Here is a 23,053-nt window from a genome sequence, read left to right as displayed (position 1 = left end):
AACAAATTAATACTTCTGTGACCGGAGTATAATATCCAAGTAAAAAAAAAAAATCACAGGAAAAAAAATCATATTCCTAAACAAATATCTATAAATAAATCATGCTTAGTGCAAACAGTGCTCAGACCAACCACCACAGTGCTCAGAAGGAACGAGCAGAGGTAGCAACGGGACCATCATAGCACTTAATGCGTCCCCTACTGCCAGAAAGAATGACCAAACAGATTAAATAGTACTTATCTCAGCCTTGTTAAAATGTAGGCTGAAACTTTGTTGCTTTCGGCGGTATAAACAATCCTCTGCTACTCTGTATTGGTCCTCTTATAGTGAAAATATAAGACTAAACCCCCGCAAAAACTGCTTTCCAAAAACGTCTACCCCTCAACCCAGGTCTCGCTGTGCTTCGTCAGGAGGGAATCTGTTGATAGCTACTTCATTAGAGAAGAACTAGAAAAGCCAGAGCTCTGTGGGAGGGGCCTTATACAACCCGGGCCAATCAGAGCCTCAGGCCCCTCCCCAGATACACCGGGAAGGGGCCTAAGGCTCCGATTGGTCCGGACGCCCCTAGGAATAAGCAGTGGATTTCCCCAAGCCATCTCAATAATGCCCTATGGACTTCTCTTTTAGGAAATAAAGCCTTTTTAAAACCCTGCTAAGTAACTAATTTCACCACATTATCTGGCAACAAATTCCAGAGTTTAATTACACATTGGGTGAAGAAATATTTTCTCTGGTTTGTTTTAAATATACTACATAGTAGCCCCCTAGTCCTAGTAATTAAGAAAGAGTGAACAAGCGATTCAAATCTTTCCACTCAGTATTTTATAGACCTATCATATCACCCCTGAACTGTCTCTTCTCCAAGCTGAAGAGCCCTAGCCGCTTTAGCTTCTCTTCATACACAGTATTCGAGTTGCAGCTGTACCATAGAGTGATACAAGGGCATTATAACATTTTCATCTTAGTTTTCCATTCCTTTCCTGATAATTCCTAACTTTGTTTGCTTTTTTAGCTGCCAGTGCACATTGAGCAGAGGTTTTCAACGTATCCTTAACAATAACACCTAGATCCTTTTCCTGGGCAGTAACTCCTAACATAGAACCCAGCATCGTGTAGCTATAGTTCAGGTTCTCTTTCTCACATGCATCACTTTGCACTTGCTCACATTATATATCATCTGCCATTTTAACAACCAGTCTTCCAAGCGTCTCCGTTCATATTGAAGCTAGTGTTCCAATATAGCAGTGGTCTCAAACTTGCGGCCCGCCAGGTATTATTTTGAGGCCCTCGGTATGTTTATCAAATCACAAAAGTAAAATAAAACAGTTTCTTAATCATATGTCTCTTTAGCTATAAATTACAATATTATTATTAAGACTTAGCCAAAAGGAAAGATTTATAAACTATAAAGAGTTTTACTTCATGCAAAATTGTCATTTCTTTAATAAGACGTTAACTATTTTTTCTGAGGCCCTTCAAGTACCTACAAATCCAAAATATGGCCCTGTAAAGGGTTTGAGTTTGAATGTAAGAATGGCCCTATCTCTAGCCATTTTTTTGTGGCTGCTATAGCTAATAATGTGGCCTCTCAAAACTGCCTTTGCAAGTTCCCAAAACAAGGCAGAGTCCTCCCAATGTGGGGCATTGTTTTTTTCATAATCTTTCCAACATTCAATATATAGTCGTAAAAGATCCTATTCTTGTACAGTTCCAGGGGGAACCTCAACATATCCCTTCTCGAGCGCATTGCAGGTTTGTCCCATTCCATACTGGGGCATGGACAGAAATCTCACTTGGGCCTATCTCTGCCCTGACCACTCTGAATACTAATGGTTGTGGGACCAAAATAGATTACAGATCGAGTTGAGTGTACTCGCGATATAAGCTTATAGTCACACTCAGTGGGGTGTAAAAATCTCCAAATGTCAAGCCTAGGATCTTACATAGCATAGGAAGGCTCTTCACAGACGTTGGCTTGGTAGATCCAGTTCCCCATGATCTGTCTAATTGGAGATCCCATACCAAATTAAAGTCCCCACCTGTGATTAAGTTCTGGGATAGCAAATCTCAGTAGAGCAGCAATTAGTCTTCTATTAAAAGTGGCATCATATCTTTCGTTCTTCATTTAATTTTTTATACCGTTCTCCCAGGGGAGCTCGGAACAATTTACATGAATTTATTCAGGTATTCAAGCATTTTTCTCTGTCTGTATCGGTGGGCTCACAATCTGTCTAATGTACCTGGAGCAATGGGGGGATTAAGTGACTTGCCCAGGGTTACAAGGAGCAGCGTGGGTTTGAACCCACAACCTCAGCGCCACACTCTCCCTTTCTGCATATACATTGCAGAATGCCATCTGTTTCTTGCTCATTGTAACCGTCCAGATCACTGTGTCCCTCCTGATCTATCCATACATTATCCATTTGAGGGACTAATCCTTTATGAAAAAGGATGATTGCCCCTCCTTTTTCCCCTGCGCTGGCGAGGCTACTAATTGTCCCACCCACCATTTCTTCATCTTAGCATGTTCAATGGCCCCTAAGTATGTTTCTTGTAGAATTGCAGTATCTACTTTTAGTCGTGTAATACCTGTAAAATTTTTGACCTCTTAATAGGAGAAAAGATTAGTCCCACATTCTAAGTTAATAACTTAAAGCACAGTTAATTCAACCAAGGTTGGAATCTCAAAGGAATCTGTACTTGCGCAGACAAACATAATGCCTCAGAGAGAGTCTCCATCTGCCTATCTGTGAGACAGTCCTGTGACAGGAAGCGAATATAGAAGGACAGCTGAGTATAAGAAAACCAGTTTTGAGCTGTCCAACTGTGCTCCCGTTGAAGTTCTGCCAAGGATTTCAGGGATCCATTAGAACAGGGGTGTCAAACTCAATCACATTAAGGGGCTGAAATCTGAAAGGCTAAGCCATGGGCCGAATTTTTAATTAAGATAATTAGGGGTCCTTTAATTAAGGTTTGCTAACCGATTTAGCGCACGCTAAATACACACCTTAATAAAAGGACCCCTAAGTGACTAAAGCTTAGTCTTAGTAGAAGTATAGGGATATAACATGTCCAACCCCACACCAGCTCTGTGGTGTAAACAAAATAAATATTGTAATCACAAAACAGAAAATAAAATTATTTTTTCTACCGTTTGTTGGTCCCAGGCTCTGGTTGTCGTCTTCTTTTCTTTTTTCTTTTTTTTAAATATGTTTATTAAAGGAGCATTGCACAGAAGAAATGTACAACATCCAAGCATTAATCAACAAAAGGCAGTAACCAATAACAACAATAAACAGTACAACTAGTCGAATGAGCGTTTCTGGGTTGTCTTCTGATAACTCGCTTGCCAGGGTCTCCTGCTAATTTGTCGTTTTCTTCTTTCTCTGTGCTAACTAGCCATCTTCCATCTCTGTCCTCCCTTTCTGTTTCCCTTCCCTCACCCAGAGGTCTGTCATCTTTCCTTTTATCCGTGTCCATATCTGCAGCTGCAGCACCCTCCCCAGATCCACCATCTGTCCTTTTCTCAACTACCCTTTCATCCAGCATCTGCCCTTCCTTCCCCACCACCCCAGGGTCCACCATCTCTCCATTTCTCTTTCCAACTACCTTCCTATCCAGTATCTCTATCCCCCTTCACACCATCCCTTGTGTCCAACTTCTTTCTCTTTCTGTTCCTTCTCTCTCTTCCTCTCCTCTGCTTTATTTCTTTCCCACCCCACCCTCCACTCAGTCTGGCATATGCACATCTGGATCCCTTTTTCTCTCCCTCTGGGGACTTCTACGCTAGGGCCCACCCCTGTCCCGAAGGCCTGTATGTTTTCCCCCCTTCTTCCCGGTCTCACCTTCAGATTTGGCCCACCATTCCAACCCTCCCTCCATCCTGGTCTCCTCTGGCCCACCGGCACAAACCGCTGCTGCTCTTCACTCGCTTTTGCTTCACCTGGCCTCCTCTTCAAAGCAGCCTGCTGAGGATCGCCAGCCGGCTGTAACGAACCTCGCAGGCCGCTGTCCACTTCGGTAGCACGTTCTCTCTGATGCGATCCCGCCCCTCTGATGTATGGGATCGCGTCAGAGGGAACGTGCTACCAAGGTGGACAGCGGCCTGCGAGGTTCGCTACAGCTGGCTGGCGATCCTCAGCAGGCTGCTTTGAAGAGTCCAGGTGAAGGCAGACACGAGTGAAGAGCAGCAGTGGCGGCAGCGGTTCGTGCCGGTGGGCCAGATTTACTATAAAATTTAAAATGTCTGGTGGGCCAATTTTTAACACACTGCGGGCCAGATTTGGCCCATGGGCCAGAGTTTGACATGTCTGCATTAGAATGTACAAGCTGAAAAACATACTGAGTAGTATCATTCTTCCATATGGGAGATGTTACCGGAGACATTCCTGGAACAAAGTCTCCATTACCCTGCAAAGGTAGGTAAGGTGTTATATGATAGGGAATGTGAAGCTGCTGACAAAAAAGCATCCACAAATGTCTCAGCAGCAGCAGGAAAAGGTCCCTTGCCGATGATGTCTTGGGAGGCAAGTGCTTAGTGAGGAGCAGGTAACTGAAATGAAAAGGAGCACAAATCTTGAAATGCTTTTTAAAATTACCCTGTAGTGTGACATGTTTATGCCAAAATCACACATTTTGAAAAATGTGCGTTAAAAGTTTATTTGTAGATGTTTATACTTGTGTTTCACTATCTGTTAAAAGAACCTGCCATCTATAATAAGTATGCCCTTTCAACCTAGAGTGCTGTAGTCAAGTCTGTTTCATGTGTCAACTCTTCATTGCAGATTGTAAACACATCTGTAGTTGATAAAGCACAATTAAAGTCATAAAAATAAAAGCTATATTAAAAAATAATTAATGCTTCCAAAGCTGCCATTCCTTTATTAAAAGGATAATGAGTGCCCAAATGGGGAAGAAACTGGTATTAAGTTAAACAAAGCTTGTAGTTAAACTGTTATTTGGGCACAGAGGGGAATATAGAAAAAACTTATTTGGAAGAGAGAATACGAGATTTTTAAATAAACTACTCATATAAATAGGGTAGCATAAACAATTAAGCAGATGGTTGTGTATTTTGAAGCACAGGAAGACATTAATGAATGTGTGAAGAAACAGGTGGCATTCCACCAGTAATGATGTAGTCAATTGTGCTTATTATGAAATATTTTTTTCTGTTTGTTGAAAGAGAGAGCCCTTTTTAATCTGCTTGCCAAGGATTTTAAATAAATAAAAAAAAAGAATAGGGAGGCTATTTAAAGTATTTTGATGAGCCTTAAGAGGAAGATTAAAGTTAGAACAGGGTAGGATGATATTTTTTCAATCCATAGCCCAGTTAAGAATATTGATAGCCATACTATGTCTTCAGAATAGCTGATTGTACTGTTTGGGCACAGATATGACATTGGTCTTTTGTTTTTCGATTTAGGTTTATTTCACATTAAATAGGAGGAATACTTTTGACATTTAAGTATTGAATATAATTAATACCTTAATCATAATTAATCGGATTTATAATGTATAAAAGCCATAATCAAAGAAGAGCACTGAGTTCTGCATTCTTTCCATGGTTGTCAGCTGACAAGCAGGATGACAAAGCAGGATGAAATTAATCACATCATTCCTCACTCTCTCAGAACGACACAAGTTTTTCCAAACATATGCAGGGATTCCCACACAGTAGCTGCTCCTTAACTCTTCAATCTCATTTCATAAGTACTAGTATCTGGATGCAGACCTGTTGTCCAAAGTGAGTTTGTGCATAAAAGAGAGGTAAGGGTTAAAATTCCAGGCCTCAGTTGACTGCAGTACTAGTATAGATGAAGCTGCTGAGACAGGGATCTGAGCCTGGACTTTGAAAGCACCCAGAGCAGGAGTAATTGGTTCAAACTCTTCTCATCTTGGTACAGAAACTAGAGAACCCCTAAAGACTGAGCTGACAGATGGGTGTCCAGCAGTAAAATGGCACTCCCCAATTGCCAGAGCTGAATATCTTGATCCAACTGTATCATCTAACAAAAGTTCAGAAAAATTAGACAGAAGGGTGACAAGTCACTCCTCAATGTTTTCCATTATGGCCCTATACTTATGGAAGGGCTGGCTTAACCTATGGACCAGATGAGGCTCTGGCCTAGGGTGCCTAAGCCCTTGATGTCACTGGCCCATAGATTCAACTTGGCTTCTTACCATGGGCGTAGTTTGGGGGGCTTGCTATCTTGCCATTATTTTCACAATTCTCCTGAATGGTGTGACTTCTCTCTCCAAACCCCCCCCCCCCCCCCCCAATGGATTAGGGTATCACTCTCTTCCATCTGCCTCCTCCATGCTACAGTTCTTCAATATTCAGGCTGCCACAGTGTCAGCAAGATGAGCCTGCTGCCTTTGGCCTCCTCCGGAAGATTTCTATCTATAGCGTCCCACCTACTTGGGAACAGGAAGTTGTAGCAGAGAGAAGGCTTTTGGGGCAGGCCAAAGGCAGCAGTCTCGCCTTGTTGCTGAATCCAGTGGCCTGAATATTGAAGAATTACAGCACGGAGGGGGCAGATGGGAGAAAGCAATACCTGACTCTGTGAGGAAGGGTTGGGAGGAAGAGAGATAAGCATCTATGGCTGGGGGGGTAGGGATAGATTCTACCACAGGGGGAGCTTTTGAGGCATAAAAGAGGGCGAGAGGCTGATGGTGGGAGGGGAGAGATTGAGAAAGAGACTGTAGATTCAGGGAGTGTAAGAGAGAGATGCAGTACCATTGGAAGGGGACAGAGAAGAGAAGAGAGATATTGGTCTTGGGGTGGGGGTACAAGAGAAAGGGGAAAGAAGGCAGAGAAGCTGGACTGGGAGGGAGGTATGGGGATTGGGGAGGGACACGGAGGGCAGATACTGAACATGAGGGGAATAGGCATGAGTGAGGCCCTGGAGGGGGAGATACTGGACAAGGCGGAAAGGGATACAGAGGGAATAATGTTGAATATCAAATAGACAGGAGATACTGGAAAGCAGAAGATAGGTAGATCTAGGGGACAATGAGCAGAAAGAGGGTGGGGAGGGGAAATGAATAGAACAGAAAATAGATGGGGCTGTGTGGGGAGGGGAACAGAAAGAGGAAGGGACTGAGGGTATGGATGGGGGAAGGGGAACGGAATAGATAGAACTATGGGTGAGGAGGAGAATGGGAATAAAGCATAAGATGACCAAGGGATGAAGGAGGACAACTCAGAAGATGGATACAACTAGGGGGTGGGTCGGCACAGAGCAGAATTTGACTGACAGTGAACGTATCAAAAGCGACTTTGTGGCTCTGGAAGAGAAAGTAAAGCAGACAGGTGCGCAGGTGGTATTCTCATTCATCCTCTCCATCGAGGGTAAAGGCCAGGACACAGAAGCTTGCATCCTGGAGATGAATGCGTGGCTACATGGATGGTGTCATCGAGAGCGTTTTGGCTACCTGGACCATGGGATGATTTTCCATGGTCTGCTGAGTAGGCATGGTGTGCATCTTATCAAAGAAGGGAAGAAGCGTCTTTGGCAGCAGGCTGGCTATTCTACTGAATAGGGCTTTAATCTAGAAGTGATGGGGCAGGGTGATCAAAGCCCCCGGATGAGTATAAGCCCTCAGGTAAGTAAATCACTGAATATCTCTACACGGATAGGAAAAGGGGGCAGTGTCTGGAAAGCAGTATATACTAATGCTCGAAGTATGGGAAACAAGTTTCTGGATCTAGAAGCTGTGATGGAAGAAGATGAGTTGGATATAGTGGTGATCACAGAGACGTGGTTCACGGAGAACCAAAACTGCGATGTAATTATCCCGGGCTATAATCTATTCAGCAAAGACAGGGTAGGAAGAAAAGGAGGGGGAGTAGCGTTATATTTAAAGATCATATTAAAGCCACACAATTGCAGGATCTGTGGGGCAAGGAAGAGGCACTATGGATCAGTTTGGAAAGAGGGAACGGTGAATATATTTACATTGGTGTGATATACAGGCCTCCTCAGATAGAAAAAGTGGACAGAGATTTAATAGACATTCAGAATATATCTAAAAAGGGGAAGTTTTACTAATAGGGGATTTTACCATGCCAGATGTTGATTGGGGTTATCCTATTGCGGGATCTTCTAGAAATAGGTAGATCCTGGTGTCTCTACAAGGAGAACTGTTCCAGCCGTTGGTAATGGAACCCACGCATGAAGGAGTCATACTGAACTTAATGCTTACAAATGGAGAAAGTGTTTCTGATGTTATAGTGGGTGATCATCCGACATCCAGTGATCACTGCATGGTACAGTTTAATATTTGAGATGGGTATAGAGAGGGCTCATTCAAAAGCAAAGGTTCTAGACTTTAAAAAAAAACTAACTTTGTTCAGACGGAGGATTACGTCAAGGAATTGTCTGGATGGTAACATCTGGAAGGAGTGGAAATGCAGTGGGCAAAATTGAAAGGAGTAATTGTAAGAGCGACAAATCTTTTGTGAGGCAAGTAAGTAAAAGTAAGAGGAAAAGAAGGTTGCTTTGGTTCTCAAAAGTAGTAGCTGAAAAGGTAAGGAATAAGAGGTTAGCTTTCATAAACTACAAAAGATTGCAGAAAGAGGAAGACAGGCAAAAATATCTGGGAAAAGTTAAGAGAGGCTAGTCGTGTAGTCAGGAAAGCAAAGATACAAATTTAAGTGACAACAGCAACAATCATATTGGAGTTGCTGTTTAAACATCACTATGTTTTGCTTCCATTCACTTTACGTATAGGATCTTTTGTGTTTATCCCATACATTTTTTTAAATTCTGTTGCTGTTTTTGTCTCCACCACCACCTCCCACAAGAAGGCAATCCAGGCATCTAACATCTGCTCCATGAATAAGTACTTCTTGACTTTACTCCCCTAAGTCAATCTCTTGCAATTATGTCTTCTAAGCTTTGCTTGGCCCTGAGACGGAGGAAAAGAAAAAGTTAGGATTTTAAGGGAAAGCAGCTAGGCAAGAAACATCTCCTTCCTGTCCACTTTCCCTTTTTCCTATTCATCTCTCCTTTTCTTCCCTATGTCTTCTAATTTCAGTATTTCCTTCTCTTCCCTAACCTGATCTTTATTCTCTTTCCATCCCTTTCTTTTTTTCATTTTACTGAAATTCCCTATGTTTAAGACTCTGGTGAGACTTCATTTAAAATATTGTGTACAATTCTGGAAACTGCACTTTGAAAGAGATATAAACAAGATGGAGTCGGTCTTGAGAAAGGCTATTAAAATGGTCAGTGGTCTTTGTTATAAAGAGTATGAGGACAGATATATGTATACTTTTGAGGAAAGGCGGGATAGGGGAGATACGATAGATAATTAAACTTCTCTTTGTAACATGAAGCAAGTTTTTTTCAGTTGAAAGGAAGCTCTGGAATGAGGGGCATAGGATGAAGGTGAAGGGGGATAGACTAAGAAGTAACCCCAGAGGATACCTTTTCACAGAAAAGGTGGTGAATATGTGGAATGGACTCCCAGTGGAGAAGGTGGAGCAAAAATTGTATCTGGAATTCAAGGGAACTTGGAATAAATAGATTGGATCTCTAAGGGAGAGGAAGGAATAGTAGATGGCATGGATAGGCAGACTAGCTAGGCTATATAGTCTTTATCTGCTTTCATTTCTCTGTTTCTATAAACATAGAAGCACAAAAATGATGGCATATAAAGATCATATGCCTTCTCAAGCCTGCCCATTGTGACCGGGTAAGACTTGGACTGGATCAGCCAGAGTCCTGACCTGGGTCATCCAAGCCTCGGCTGAGTAGTTGACCGAGGCATGTCAGTATCAAATAAAAATGTCCAGCAAAAGGGGTCTAGTGTGAATTATTATTTCTTAATTTTCTTGCTTATACTTTGGTGAAATGAAAAACAAAACACAAACTTGCTCTGGTGGCTAATCAGTCTGTTAGCCCACCAGGCTTCAACAGTTTCACAGTACCACAATCTGGCAATTTTCCACAAAAACATATGCTTTCAGCAAGCTCTGCCAGGCTTTATATCAAAAACAAAAAAACCCCCAAACTTTCAATATCAAAGTTCAGGAACCAGCTGGGACTGCTCCACCTGGTTCTCTCGCGGCACTCCTGTGCTTTGTACAATATCAAAAGTAGTGCTTCCTACTGTTCTGTTCCCCCAATTTAATTAGAAGCGGTGATTCGCCACTCCTCTATTATCAGGGTTTGTAAGGCAGTTCCACCTTATCAAAACAGCTAATTGTTTCCCCAAGATTTATAAGCATTTTTTCAGGCAAACAGGAGTTATCAGGTACCATTTCATAATCAATTGTACACATCTCTTCTGGCATTTCTACATAAAAAGTATCGTTACCTTCAGAAGAGTGCTTACAAGCTTCAATCCTGAGTGTTTCTCCCTGTTTCCTGTGGGAAGTTCAGGCTTCTGTTCCCTGGATTGCACCATTCTGCCTCTTTCCAAGGGTTTAGGCAGACTCCAGGTTTGGGGCTGCCTCCATTGCCTAGAGACCACACCCTTTTCTCTAACCCTATGCTGATTGTCTGTAGGTTCACCTGTGTTGTTCTAGTTCTTTGCTAATGAGCCTGAATAGCTTCCCTGCTGATTAGCCCTTCCCCCAGCAGAGCTGATTGCAGGAGCTAATCCCTTTGTGGGTTTTGCTATCACCGGCCTAGTGTCTGCTGGTACTTATAGTTCTTTGCTTTTAGCATTCACTACACTAGAACTAGGCAAGTATAATCGGGTCAATTTTGGGCTGCCTTTCACTTGGGATAAATTCTGCAGGGCAATTTCCCTAACCTGTCTGCTTCTAGGAGCAGGTTTAGGGATAGCTTTAGAGCACTGCAGGATTTCTCCCAGCATGACAGAGCTTTCCCTGTCACACCATTCATACAGTCTACTTACTATCCCTTCCCCTTACTTCATGATCCTGCATCAATACTCCATGTTCTCTTCAATTCAGATAAAGTCTTCGCCTCCACCGAGAGGCTGTTCCTTGCATCAACCACCTCTTAGGAAGAGTGAGGAAATTTATAGGGATTTAAATTGAAACTTTTTCAGTGAAATCTGGCAACCCAAGTTCAGACACACAAAAATGCAGAATATATATTTTCTTAATTTCTCTTTATTAGGACATGTAATTCACAATAACCAAAACTAATACAAAAGGAACTGTAATATGAAGGGAAATGTATATTTTATTTGTATTCGTAAGACCAAAGGTCTTCTCTCTGTCAATGAATCACATTAAGGTAGTGCCATTATTATCTTCTTTGGGATAAACTTGGAATGCTGTGTACTTGGAGGGCATTCTATGTATCTCCAGGACTGAGTTTGGTGTTTGCTGATTTCAGAAAGTATGTAGTGTGTGCTTGCTATTAGTCCACTTTAAAGTTAATAATTGATATAACAAAAAAATGAAGACAAAATGATGCCTTTTTTATTAGACTATACGATTTATAGTATTGCTTACGATACTTAAAAAAGTGCTCAAAACTTTCTTGTTTCGGAAATTCAATCTTAGTAGTTAACGATTGGGATAATATTTTGTTCTGTATGTACATCCTAGTTAATTAATCCTGTTTTTTGTACGTAATCCGCTATGAACTATTTGTTGGCAATAGCAGAATATAAATGATTTAATTGTAACTAACAATACATTTATGACCAGTTTTGAGGCAGAACCACCTTCAAGTCAGAAGTGTTATGTTAAATATATTTAAATAGGATGCATTGACTTGTACTTCCTGCTTTCAGTATAAAGCATAAGCGTAGTATAGGGTGTAAATGGAGGAGCAGCTCCTCCTCCAAATGTTGTGGCCATGGCAGTCGGAGGAAATATTCAGCATTACTGCCCTGTTAAATGCTATTGAATATACTCTCCCAGCCTGCTCAGTATGGTTTAACGAGTTTCTTGAAGAAAGCAAGAAGTGGAACCAAGTCCTGGACTTTCAGGCCTGTTTATCTTTACAGTCATGATCATGAGCAACAATGCTGCGATTCTATAAATGATTAGTCAACATTATCATTATCACTATTTTTACAGAGTCTATCTTAAACACAATTTTACAAACACACACATGTTTTTTCATCTTTAACGTTCAATATTATATAATATACATTATCGGCCTCTTTTACAAAGCCACACTAGCGGCTGCACTGCGCTAATGGTCCCGAAACCCATAGAGATTTAAAGGGCTTCGGGGCTGTTGCCATGTGGCTTTGTAAAAGAGGCCGTATATGTTTTAAATGTACACACTCTCACCATATTTACATATGTTTTATTTATAAGTAGGATCTGAGTGCCAAGGTTCCATTGTCACAGATTTGGTTTTATTCATATTCATAACAATTGTCATTCTCATATTTTGTATTTATTTATCCATAATCTTTTTGGTCACAATTGATACTATTGGGGTCTGTTTTTCATATAGGACTATTTTTATGTCCTATAACTGTTGGCTTCTGTCTGATTTTTATAACATTATTTTATGACATTGTGTGTTTGATTTTTTTTTACACCAATAAACGTTGATATTTTAACTCCTGAAAGTCCAGGACTTGGGTCCACTTCTTGCTTTCTTCACCCACTGATTTTTGTGGTACCAAGGTCCTTTGCTGTGGGGAGCAGGACCGCCACCTGGGCGTAGACCACCCCACAGCGCTTCTTGTTTCTTTGTTAACGAGTTTCTTGCCTAGTTAAACCCTAAGTTAATTTGCACAGTCAAGAGGCTGCCATTAATAAAAGTTAGATTGTCCCTACTCAGAAAAGCTTACAATCTATTGAATGTTAAATGTACAGCGCTATGTATGCCTTTCAGCACGATAGAAATGATAAATAGTAGCAGTAATAGTAGAAAAAGTATGAGGGGGAAATCACTATAGCTTTGGCCTTAAGCGTTCCATACATCAAAATATAAGATTATGTTTATTTATTGTATGATTTTTATGTTTTTCAGTATGGCACTACCCCATTGATTTGGGCTGCAAGGAAGGGTCACTTAGAATGTGTTAAATACCTCTTGCAGATGGGAGCTGATGTTGATCAAGAAGGAGCTGTAAGTAGTTTTCTTATTTGCAATCAGATTTTACCGTGAGGTGGAAGGATATGTTTTAGAACATTTTACTTAGGGCTCCTTTAATAAAGCCACGGTAGCGATTCCCCCGCGGCAAATGCACTAAAGCCTATTCAATTCCTATGGGCTTTGGTGCATTTGCCGTGGAGAATTGCTACCATGGCTTTGTAAAAGGAGCCCATAGTGTTGGTCTAGTTTAGGTTCTTTGATACTTAAGTTCTATTAGTGTCTGTTAGCCAGAATTTATCAATCTGTTTGCTGTATGCATAGTTTTATTTGTGATTGAGTATTCCCCATGCCCCTCATGCTCCTATGCATGTACCTTCCCCATCCCCACCACATTGTTCACCTCATACTCCAGATTGCACACAGAATCACATATAAGATTCTTCTACTAACTTTTAAAATGCGAGCATCCAGTCTTCCTGAATTTAATAATAATAATAATAATAACTTTATTCTTATATACCGCCAACAATCTTGCGACTTCTAGGCGGTTTACAATGATACCGTATACTACTGATACCGTATGCTCCTCAAAGATTCATTAGATCAGCATCACAATTCCTGTTCTCTATCCCTTCTTTAAGATAACAACACAACATATTTCTAGACCACATAGCCATAAGTTCAATGCAATTAACAAAAGATTATGCTATGGAAAATTACAGAGGATGTGATGAAAATACAAAGATATCTAGTTAGTCTTTTTTTTTTTTTTAATTCTTTATTCATTTTAAAATGACAAACAAGTGATTAATATTAAAACATTACATTACTAATAAAATATACAGCACTTGACATTCTTATACATATAATCCATTAAAGTAGAAATTATAACCCTTTCCCCCCCACCCAACAATTCTTCAATGAAAACTTTCATAATACATACAGAAATCCAATCATTAAATAAAAATATTAATTATCCAATTCCCCCCTCCCCCCAATAAAATACATGTATCCATCAGAAAGGAAAACGATGTTCAAAAATTTAGTTAATCAAAAATTTAGAAAAGAGAGAGGTTTTCAACAATTTTCTAAAATGTTCATAAGAGATAGATCTGAGTAGCAATGGTCGAAAATCCTTATCATAATACGCTGATTGATATGAGAGGTTGAGATAATATGATATTATACTAGTTTTTCCATGTGTGATGTATGCTACTCTTTCAAATTTCTATTTTTATTATGAGTGTAAAATTGTGAGCCGCCTTGGATAAAGGCAGATTAAAAATGTGTTTTTACAGTCTTTTCAATAAACGCCCCTATGCTTTGGAACTAAGAAACATCTTTAGTTAAGTTCAAATCAAAATTAAAGGCCTTCTTATTTAAAGACGCCTTCGATTTATAACTGTCCTATTACGAACACTCAGAGATTTTAATTTTATTCTTTTTATTGATCCAGATTCCCTTCCTTTCGTATTTTCCATATTTATTTCTCTCCTATTTCAAATGTAGTTCTTGCCCCATACCTTTTGTTCCAATATATCTGTTTGACTAAATTTGCATTTGCATTATTTATTTATATTTTATGTAATACTCATTTTTTATTTACTGTACTCCGCCTAGAAGTTTGAATAGGCGGAATAACGAATTTTAAATAAGCTTGAAACTTTATCATATAGGTAGCTTAAGAATAGCTATGTGGATGGGGTACATTCCCCTGTGAAATGCACTAAGATTCTTGCTTACTGTAGAAGATTGAAGGTTGATGTCCTATTAGTTTCAGGAGACACATCTCACAACCTCAAAAATCTAAAATTGAAAAAAGATTGGGTAGATTTAACATATATACTCGAATATAAGTCAATCTGAGTATAAGACAAGATACCCTTTTTCCTCCCAAAAAGGGAGGGTTGTTAATATTCATGTGCCCTGCCAGGATCAATGCCTTGCCCCCTCCCTGCTCTGCACCCAGCCCCCTCCCTCCCTGCACTGCCAGGCTCTGCACCTAGCCCCCCCACCACTCGCGCCTGCCCCACGCAGTGCCCCTCCCTGAATGGCTGCCTCAAGTTCTTGTGGCCCAGCGGTGTACCAAGCAGGATCAAGCTTTCCTCGCTCCTGCCCAGCTCTGACAAAGACTGTCTGAATTCAAGAAAGCGTGGGAGAGGAGGAGATAGTGGATGGTACAACAGGCAGACTGGATGCTGTCATGTTTCTATATTATCTACATGACTGCATCTGATGGCAAGATCTTAAAAACTGTAGAGTGACAGGTACCCTTTTATAAAATTACCCTTGAAATTGGCCCGTCTACGTTGGCTTAGGCCTCCCCATAAGCCAGGCATACCATTGTTTAACTGGCAGGGATCTTCAAGTCCTGCTAGCTACAGAAACCGGAGCTCGAGTCAGCTGAGGAGTGAAGAAAAGCACTTTGAGCCTCTGATGCTGGCAGTTTGAGCATATTGGGTTCTTGCTTGAACACGCCCTGATGCTGATCTTGAGAGCATTGGGCAGTGCTAGCGCACCAGTATTCTGTGTATTAGTAGCTCTGGCAACTGTGGCTAGGTGTTGTCATCATTGCCATTTTTTTTCTTATCTAGCAGTGTTTGGGGATCCCTGCTAGCTAATGTGTTTTGTGTTTGAATTTTTGTACTTGCTGGAGGTGGGGGTGGAGGGCAGGGGAGAAGAAAGGAAAAGAAAACAAGTGACAGATGCTAGGGGAGGAGTGAGAGGAAAAGGATTGCTTAGTGCAATGGATCGCAAATTGTGTGTCACGCGAGATTCCAGGTGTGTCGCCAGATGCTGGGGAGGAGGAGATGCGCCAGTGCCAGCTGCCTGCCTACAGGATGTGCCTCTCGCAGCCGGATCCTTTCCTCCTCTCCACGCCTTTTCTTTTTTAGCATTGCCCCCCATTGGCATCTCAGGGTCCCGTCTGGAGGGCCTCCGCGCATTTGCAGATGTTGATGTAATCACGTTGAGCATGCATGATGTCATTGTGTCGATGTCCACGCACTTCTGGATGTCTTTGAGCCGCGGCACCCAATTTAGAGTGCCGCACGCTTGCAAACTTTGCAAGATGTTGGCTTAGTGCCTAGTGCTCAGTCATCTTGACCTTTGGGCCTCTCCCCCCAGATTTGGTTCTGGCCATGCCATTGCTTGAAATGTCTATCTGCTTTTAAAGATGAGCATTGATACAGTTGCAATGGTACACATTTTTATACCATGATGTCACCAGTATGAAATAGTTACCGTGTTCCTTTTTTATTTCCTAGTAAAAAGGCTTGGGAAGGATTTTTTTTTTTTTGTAAGTTTTATTTTCAAAGCTATGATACTTTACAGTTGGATTGTAGTGATAAGTTTCCCATTAACAACCCAAAAGATTATATCATCAGGTCACTGTTGTCTTGTTTTGATGATTTCTTCAACAGTGGTTATATCTGGTTTATAATGATTGCATTATACATTGTTTTCTTTAAGAATTCCATGACTGCACTTATTGTAGCCGTAAAAGGAGGATACACCGATACAGTGAAGGAGCTTTTGAAAAGGAATCCAAATGTAAATTTAACAGATAAAGATGGAAATACAGCTTTGACAATTGCAGCAAAAGAGGGACATACTGAAATTGTGCAGGATTTGCTTGATGCAGGAACATACGTGAACATCCCTGACAGGGTTAGTGATCATTCCATTCACATTTTATTAGAGCTTCAGGTGCATGTGTACTTGACACTGTGCACTGCATTAACTCAGAATGCATATATTTGATGATCTTTTCTTTTTTTCTTCCCTCTGATATATTGTACTTCCAGAATGGAGATACTGTATTGATTGGGGCTGTTAGAGGTGGCCATGTTGAAATTGTGAGAGCCCTCCTGCATAAGTATGCTGACATCGACATTAGAGGACAGGTATGTGTCACAGTATTAAATACATCTGTATGTCTTCCTCAGAAAGAGAGATTACAGTGTTTACTATATGGTGTAATTCTTAAAACTTGTATCATGGAAAGGAAGCAGTTTGATTTCACCTGTAGTAAATCCCAGAGCACTTTCTACGAGGTGAAGAACTGCAGTAGGTCACCTGCAAAGTTAAGAGAAGTGATATTGGTTGAAATACAGAGAGAATAAATGTTAAATCCAAGGAGAGGTTAAACAATTAACAGAAGCTATGTGGAAAAGATGGTTTTCAAATCTTGTCCTCCAAATGTCCTATTTCTGTGCTCTAGTCATATATATTAAGATTCACCTCCGTGTTAAAAGATAGAGTAAGGAGATATATTTATAGTGATTTTTGTGTATGTTCAAGACCAGTTTACATGACATCATAATAAATAACATAAGATACCAGTTAACTAAGGATCTTCAAAACGTTTCTGCACTTTTATTTTTTTTAAACACTATTTATTAAATATCTCAAATCAAATTACATAATTTTTCCACATAATCACCCTGTTTTGCGATACATTTTTCCCAGCGTCCCACTAACTTACCCTCTTACCACTTCTCCTGTCCCAACCATTTCCCACGAAAATATGAAAGTGCTGAAACATTTTGAAGGACCCTCGTATTAACCTTCTGAAAGATGATAGAAAAGTTTCAGGGCCTATGTTACCTTTGCCCACATGTTTTGTGTTATATAAATATCACTTGTTTATAAACAGATTTCAATAGTAGTGATTTTTATTATTTGTAGGATAACAAAACTGCTTTGTATTGGGCTGTTGAGAAAGGAAATGCTACAATGGTTCGAGACATCTTGCAGTGTAATCCTGATACTGAAATATGTACAAAGGTAAAAAAAAGTAGTGTTAAGTATTTCTAGAGAATTTTATTACATTCAGAGCTTCTGATTTCAGGTTTTAAATGATAAACACCAATAAAATATTCTTGATGCACACATTCAGATAAACACCTGAAAAACATCACTCCTCCCCTTATAATCCCCATTCATTTTTTATGCCTTTTCTGTGCTAATGACTCCTGAGTGATACAAACATAACTAAATGCCACTAGCATTTGTGGTGTGAATAAACTGATAGAACACAGATATTTTATTTTATAACCTGAAAAAACCCCGTAATTCACTGGAAATTAAACTCCTAGGAATAGAAGCCCTAATTTATATTATCAGTGATGACATTTTCTATAATAAACTAAAAAGATTGGCTACTCTTAGGTTGATAATATAAACACAAATGCTGCCCTAGGTGAAATGTTTAACATAACAAATCTCTCTTCATCATCTTGATTCTAGAAATGAAAGTGCTACAGATCCTAAAATATGACAGCCCAAGCCTTTGTCATAGGGTTACGAGATGTCTGGGAAAACCTGGACATGTCCTTTAAACTTTCTAAAACCCGGCAGTTTGTCTGGGTTTTGGAAAGCCCCAATGAGCTCCGGCCGCATCTGGAGGACCTCTGAGCATGTATGGATGACATCACACACATCTGTGTATGCTCCAAATGCGGCTGTAGTTCGTTAGGGAAGATGAGAAGAGGCTTTGTGGGAGTGAGGCGGGACTGGAGGTTGAACTGGGCTAGAACAGGGTGGGGCTAGAGGCGGAAATGGGGCGGGGCCATGTGTCCGGGATTTTACTGTTCAGTTATGGAGATCGTATCTGGCGAAGGTCGTAAGAAGACTTGAAGCGGTCCAGAGAAAGGCGACAAAAATGATAGGAGGCTTGTGCCAGAAGACGTATGAGTAGAGACTGGAAGCCCTGAATATGTATACCCTAGAGGAAAGGAGGGACAGGGGAGATATGATTCATACATTCAAATACTTGAAGGGTATTAACGTAGAACAAAATATTTTCCAGAGAAAGGAAAATGGTAAAACCAGAGGACATAATTTGAGGTTGAGGGATGGTAGATTCAAGTGCAATGTTAGGAAATTCTACTTTACGGAGAGGGTGGTGGATGCCTGAAATACGCTCCCGAGAGAGGTGGTGGAGAGGAAAACGGTGACGGAGTTCAAAGAAGTGTGAGATAAACACAGAGGATCTAGAATCAGAAAATAATATTAAATATTGAACTAAGGCCAGTACTGGGCAGACTTGCATGGTCTGTGTCTGTATATGGCCGTTTGGGAGAGAATGGGCTGGAGAGGGCTTCAATGGCTGGGAGGGTTTAGATGGGATGGAGTAGGTTTTAACGGAGATTTCGGCAATTGGAACCCAAGCACAGTATTGGGTAGAGCTTTGGATTCTTGCCCAGAAATAGCTAAGAAGAAAAAATATTTTAAAAATGTAAATTGAATCAAAATCCTATATGGTATCCTCCCTCCCTTTATCCCTCTTTCTTGGAATTCCTCAAACCCTAATACCACCAGATCCTCTCACAAATTAAAACTATCCTTCCCCTCGCTAAAAGGCATTTCCCACACAGGAAAGCTAGGGACCTCCCTCCACTTCAAAATCACTGAGCTCTGGAACAACCTTAACTCCCCTCTTTGGAACTTGAGCTCTCTCCAAGTTTTCCGCAAACATCTGAAAACCTGGCTTTTCTCAAAAAATGTAAGTCTCCCTCCAACTTAGGAATCAAGGAAACTCATATCTTGGCATCCCAAGTCCTCTAAATTTTCTTCACACTTCTACCTCTAACCCTCTGTTGTAGTTCCTTCCTATTTCTCCTACTGTAAACTGCGTCGAGCTCTACGAACGTGGAGATGATGCGGTATACAAACCTAAGGATTAGATTAGATTAGATTAGGTTGGGCAGACTGGATGAACCATTCGGGTCTTTATCTGCCGTCATCTACTATGTTACTATGTTATTGCTCAAAATATGGTAACCCTACTTGTCTGTCAGCAAAATTTTAAAACCGACCATCAAATCATGACAATTTAGAAATGGGTTTACATTTAAGGCTCATAAATACCTAATCAGTTAATTTGCATGAAACTAGGGATGACTGTCAAGCTAGCTATTAGTGTTAATGTTAAAAATCAAATGGAACCTCAGCACTTCAAAAGGTAGTGATGGCAATCAATTTCATTCCTTTATTACCGGAGACCCAGTTATTATTATTGGTCCTACTGCCCTTGGAAAAAAAAAAACCACAGCAGACAAAACTCCCAATAAGAGAAAAATAACTGTGCTAAAAATCTCCCTTATAGCAGCCTACATTCTTGAAAAAATACTAGACAGCCTGCAGAAATCTCCAGTTACAAAAAATCCAAAACATGCAGTTCTCTACTTAGTCTCTCTTTCAAAAATTATATATCCATCAAAATTATCCAAGATAATCCATGATTTACCTGCAAATAATGACGGAAAGAAGGACTGCAATTTCTATTAACAGTGATTGACTGGAATAACTAGAAATACATAGGAGAAGATAGTTTCCTTGTTTTCCACATGGAACTAATAACAAGAAATTAAAGTTCTATAGTTCCTGCCAATTGATATTTATGACGGGACCAGAGTTTGCTCCAGATTATATTGTACAATGTATCTATCCTGAGAAAGTCCAAGTTTTTAGTGCAAGCCACATCCAGCAGAGAAGGTTGCTTCCAGATCTTGTGAGATGAGCTATTTTAAGTTTAGAAGGGGATAAATTCAACTCCCCAGTAACTCAAAAAAGCCAGCTCCAGAACCAGTTGTATAGTAATGATCATTTGGGAAATTTTAGAGACAACATCCATCCAGAAGCTCCACATAAAGTGACAGTTCCACCAAACATGGAGGTCAGTGCTTTGATGGCCACACTTCCTCTAGCACGTTGGATTGGAGGCTAGGTCAGATTTGTGGAACAAAAAAGACAATCTATAAGTCTGTTAGAGAAGTCTCATCATTAACTCAGCTCTTCTCCTTACATATTCAGATTTGTTGAGCCTGCAACCAAATAAACTATTCTCCCTTGTTCAAATCAGTCAGAAGTTCATTGTTGCATTTATCTGTCAAATTTTGCAAGCAATCTCTCTGTGCAACTTCCAGCAATCTCTGGTACAGTATGGAGATGCCTTTGAACTTGCCTTCGATACAAATCAGACTCTTTCACATTGGTCTAATGGGATACTCATTCTCTAGCTATTGAAGCCGGGATGGGGGAGGGATGTCTAAAAGTTGATTTTGAGGGTTTCTTACCCCAGTGCCCAGGTTCCCCTCCTCCAAAACCCCTTTTCCTGTGACCTTTTTCCTTCAAGGATGTCGCCTTGGGCCGTTTTTGACATGATTTTTCTAGTGGTGCCCATCTTTGATGTTAAACCATCTTTTTTTTTCTTTTGCCTCTATCTGCCTCAAAACCCCTTGATTTTGCTCAAAATCGACTGGGATGGAATCAGGTCTTTTTACCCCCTACATCTTGCCAGGTTTGCACTGGATGTTCAGCCAAGGAGTGTCCCTGTCCCACGTGCGACAGAGCGCATGGGGGAGGGGCAGACGCTTTGGGCTCAGCCTCCTCTGAGTCCTCCAGGGCTAAGGATCCACCTCTTCCAAGTCCCTCTGATTTTGTATTGGCCAGGCGTAATGATATGGGGGCCATGGAGCCCAGGAGAACAGACGCTGGATTTTGTGACCCTTATCTGGAATGTTTATTTGAACTGCAGAGGGTCCTCAGCAGCTTTTAGTAGTGCAACAGTGGTGGTGGCGCAGGTGTTCTCCCCTCGACAGGCATCCTGACCAGGCGAGGAAACAGACTTTTGGCCCAGGAGGATCAGTCTATCACGGATTGGGAGGATAGCAGGTCCAATTTCATGCCACTTATATCCTAGGATGAAGTCTTCCTTGCACAATCTGCTTCCTTGCAAGAGGACAACATTCAAGAGGTGGTAGCAACTCTGGATCGGAGGAAGACCCTCCACAGTGGTTAGGGCCTATGTGCTTTCGAACGTTATTTCCACCTCGCTGCAGGAGTTAAAGCTGGAAGTCCCGCCAGCTGCTGCTTCTCAATGATCAGTTATGAGCAGTTCTGTAGCTCTGACCACGTCTTTTATCTCGCATCTGGACATCACTAAGCTGGCTATGGACCATCAGGAGTAACTAGAGGGATCTATTCAAGTGGCTAAGACTATGGCCAAGCTGTATCTGGTGATGCCAGATTTCCAGCAACTATTTGTTCAGCCGAACCATCGGCTCAGTTGTGATGTGTATATATTGTATGAGCTTGTATTGTAAGACATTGCTTGTATATTAAGTTAATATTTAATAAAATGTTTTGCTTGTCTTGCAAAACACTTGCAAACCAAGTAACTTGCAATCCAAGATTTTACTGTATATATATTTGTATATGAAGTGGATGAATGTTCTCTAATAGTTAGAGCAACTGCTTCAGCACTCTGAGATGGTGAGTTCAGTTCCCACTACAGCTCTTTGTCACTCTGAGCAAATCACTTAACACTTTATTGCCCCAGGTACAAAATACATACCTATCTAAAACAAAAATATGTAAACCACACAGAAAAAATCAGTATACAAGTCCCATTCCCTTTACCCTTTAATTTATTTATTAATTTAATTAATTTATTTAACAAATTTCTCAACCTCCTATTACTAGGCGGCTTACAAGTAGCAGCATTCATAAAATAACTAAAAACATACAAAAGCAAAATTTATACAATTGATAAATATTTACGCCTAGATTCTGTATAGGACCCCGCCTCAGAAGCTGACAGGTATATAAGAACTGATGAGCGGGGCCTTAGGCACATGGGACAGTCAGGCCTTAGGCCCCTTCCCGGTGCATCCCACAGTGCACCGGAAAGGAGGGCAGGCCTGCCTCATTTCGATGGAGGCAGGCCTGCCGGACGGATAGTAAGAAGACCTGACCGGCCAACCAGCTTTTATTTTTTATTTTTTAATTATTTCTTTATTAAGTTTCAAATTTTTACATGATCAAAAACAATCATATACAGAAAAAAAACAGTATGAGCAGAATAATATAAAGGAAATTTGCAAAGAAATTTTGTTTTGCTTATACCGTTAAGTAGCCCTCAATATAGGGGAGAAAGCTTATGAAATAATACGGAGTAATTAGTTTCTAGTAATTATTAAAGGAAAAAAGAGGAATCCTGAAAAGAATCTGATTTATCCATTACGAGCTTCATTCTTACAAAATAACTGGTGTAC

General features: G+C 40.6%; 1 protein-coding gene across 4 annotated transcripts in view; it reads left to right on the top strand.

Annotated features, from left to right (window-relative positions):
- KIDINS220 (kinase D interacting substrate 220) overlaps nucleotides 1-23,053 on the top strand; it is a 306,588-nt gene that overhangs the window by 94,889 nt on the left and 188,646 nt on the right. For all 4 annotated transcript variants that reach the window (XM_033937373.1, XM_033937372.1, XM_033937370.1 and 1 more), the window contains exons 7-10: nucleotides 12,927-13,025; nucleotides 16,464-16,661; nucleotides 16,799-16,897; nucleotides 17,682-17,780. In XM_033937373.1, the coding sequence (XP_033793264.1) occupies nucleotides 12,927-13,025; nucleotides 16,464-16,661; nucleotides 16,799-16,897; nucleotides 17,682-17,780 (495 nt within the window). The remainder of the gene's footprint in view (nucleotides 1-12,926; nucleotides 13,026-16,463; nucleotides 16,662-16,798; nucleotides 16,898-17,681; nucleotides 17,781-23,053) is intronic.

The sequence above is a fragment of the Geotrypetes seraphini genome, chromosome 3, assembly GCF_902459505.1.
Source record: "Geotrypetes seraphini chromosome 3, aGeoSer1.1, whole genome shotgun sequence".
Lineage (NCBI taxonomy): Eukaryota > Metazoa > Chordata > Amphibia > Gymnophiona > Dermophiidae > Geotrypetes > Geotrypetes seraphini.
Note: the sequence above shows the minus strand (reverse complement) of the source record. Positions and strands in the feature narration are given on the sequence as shown.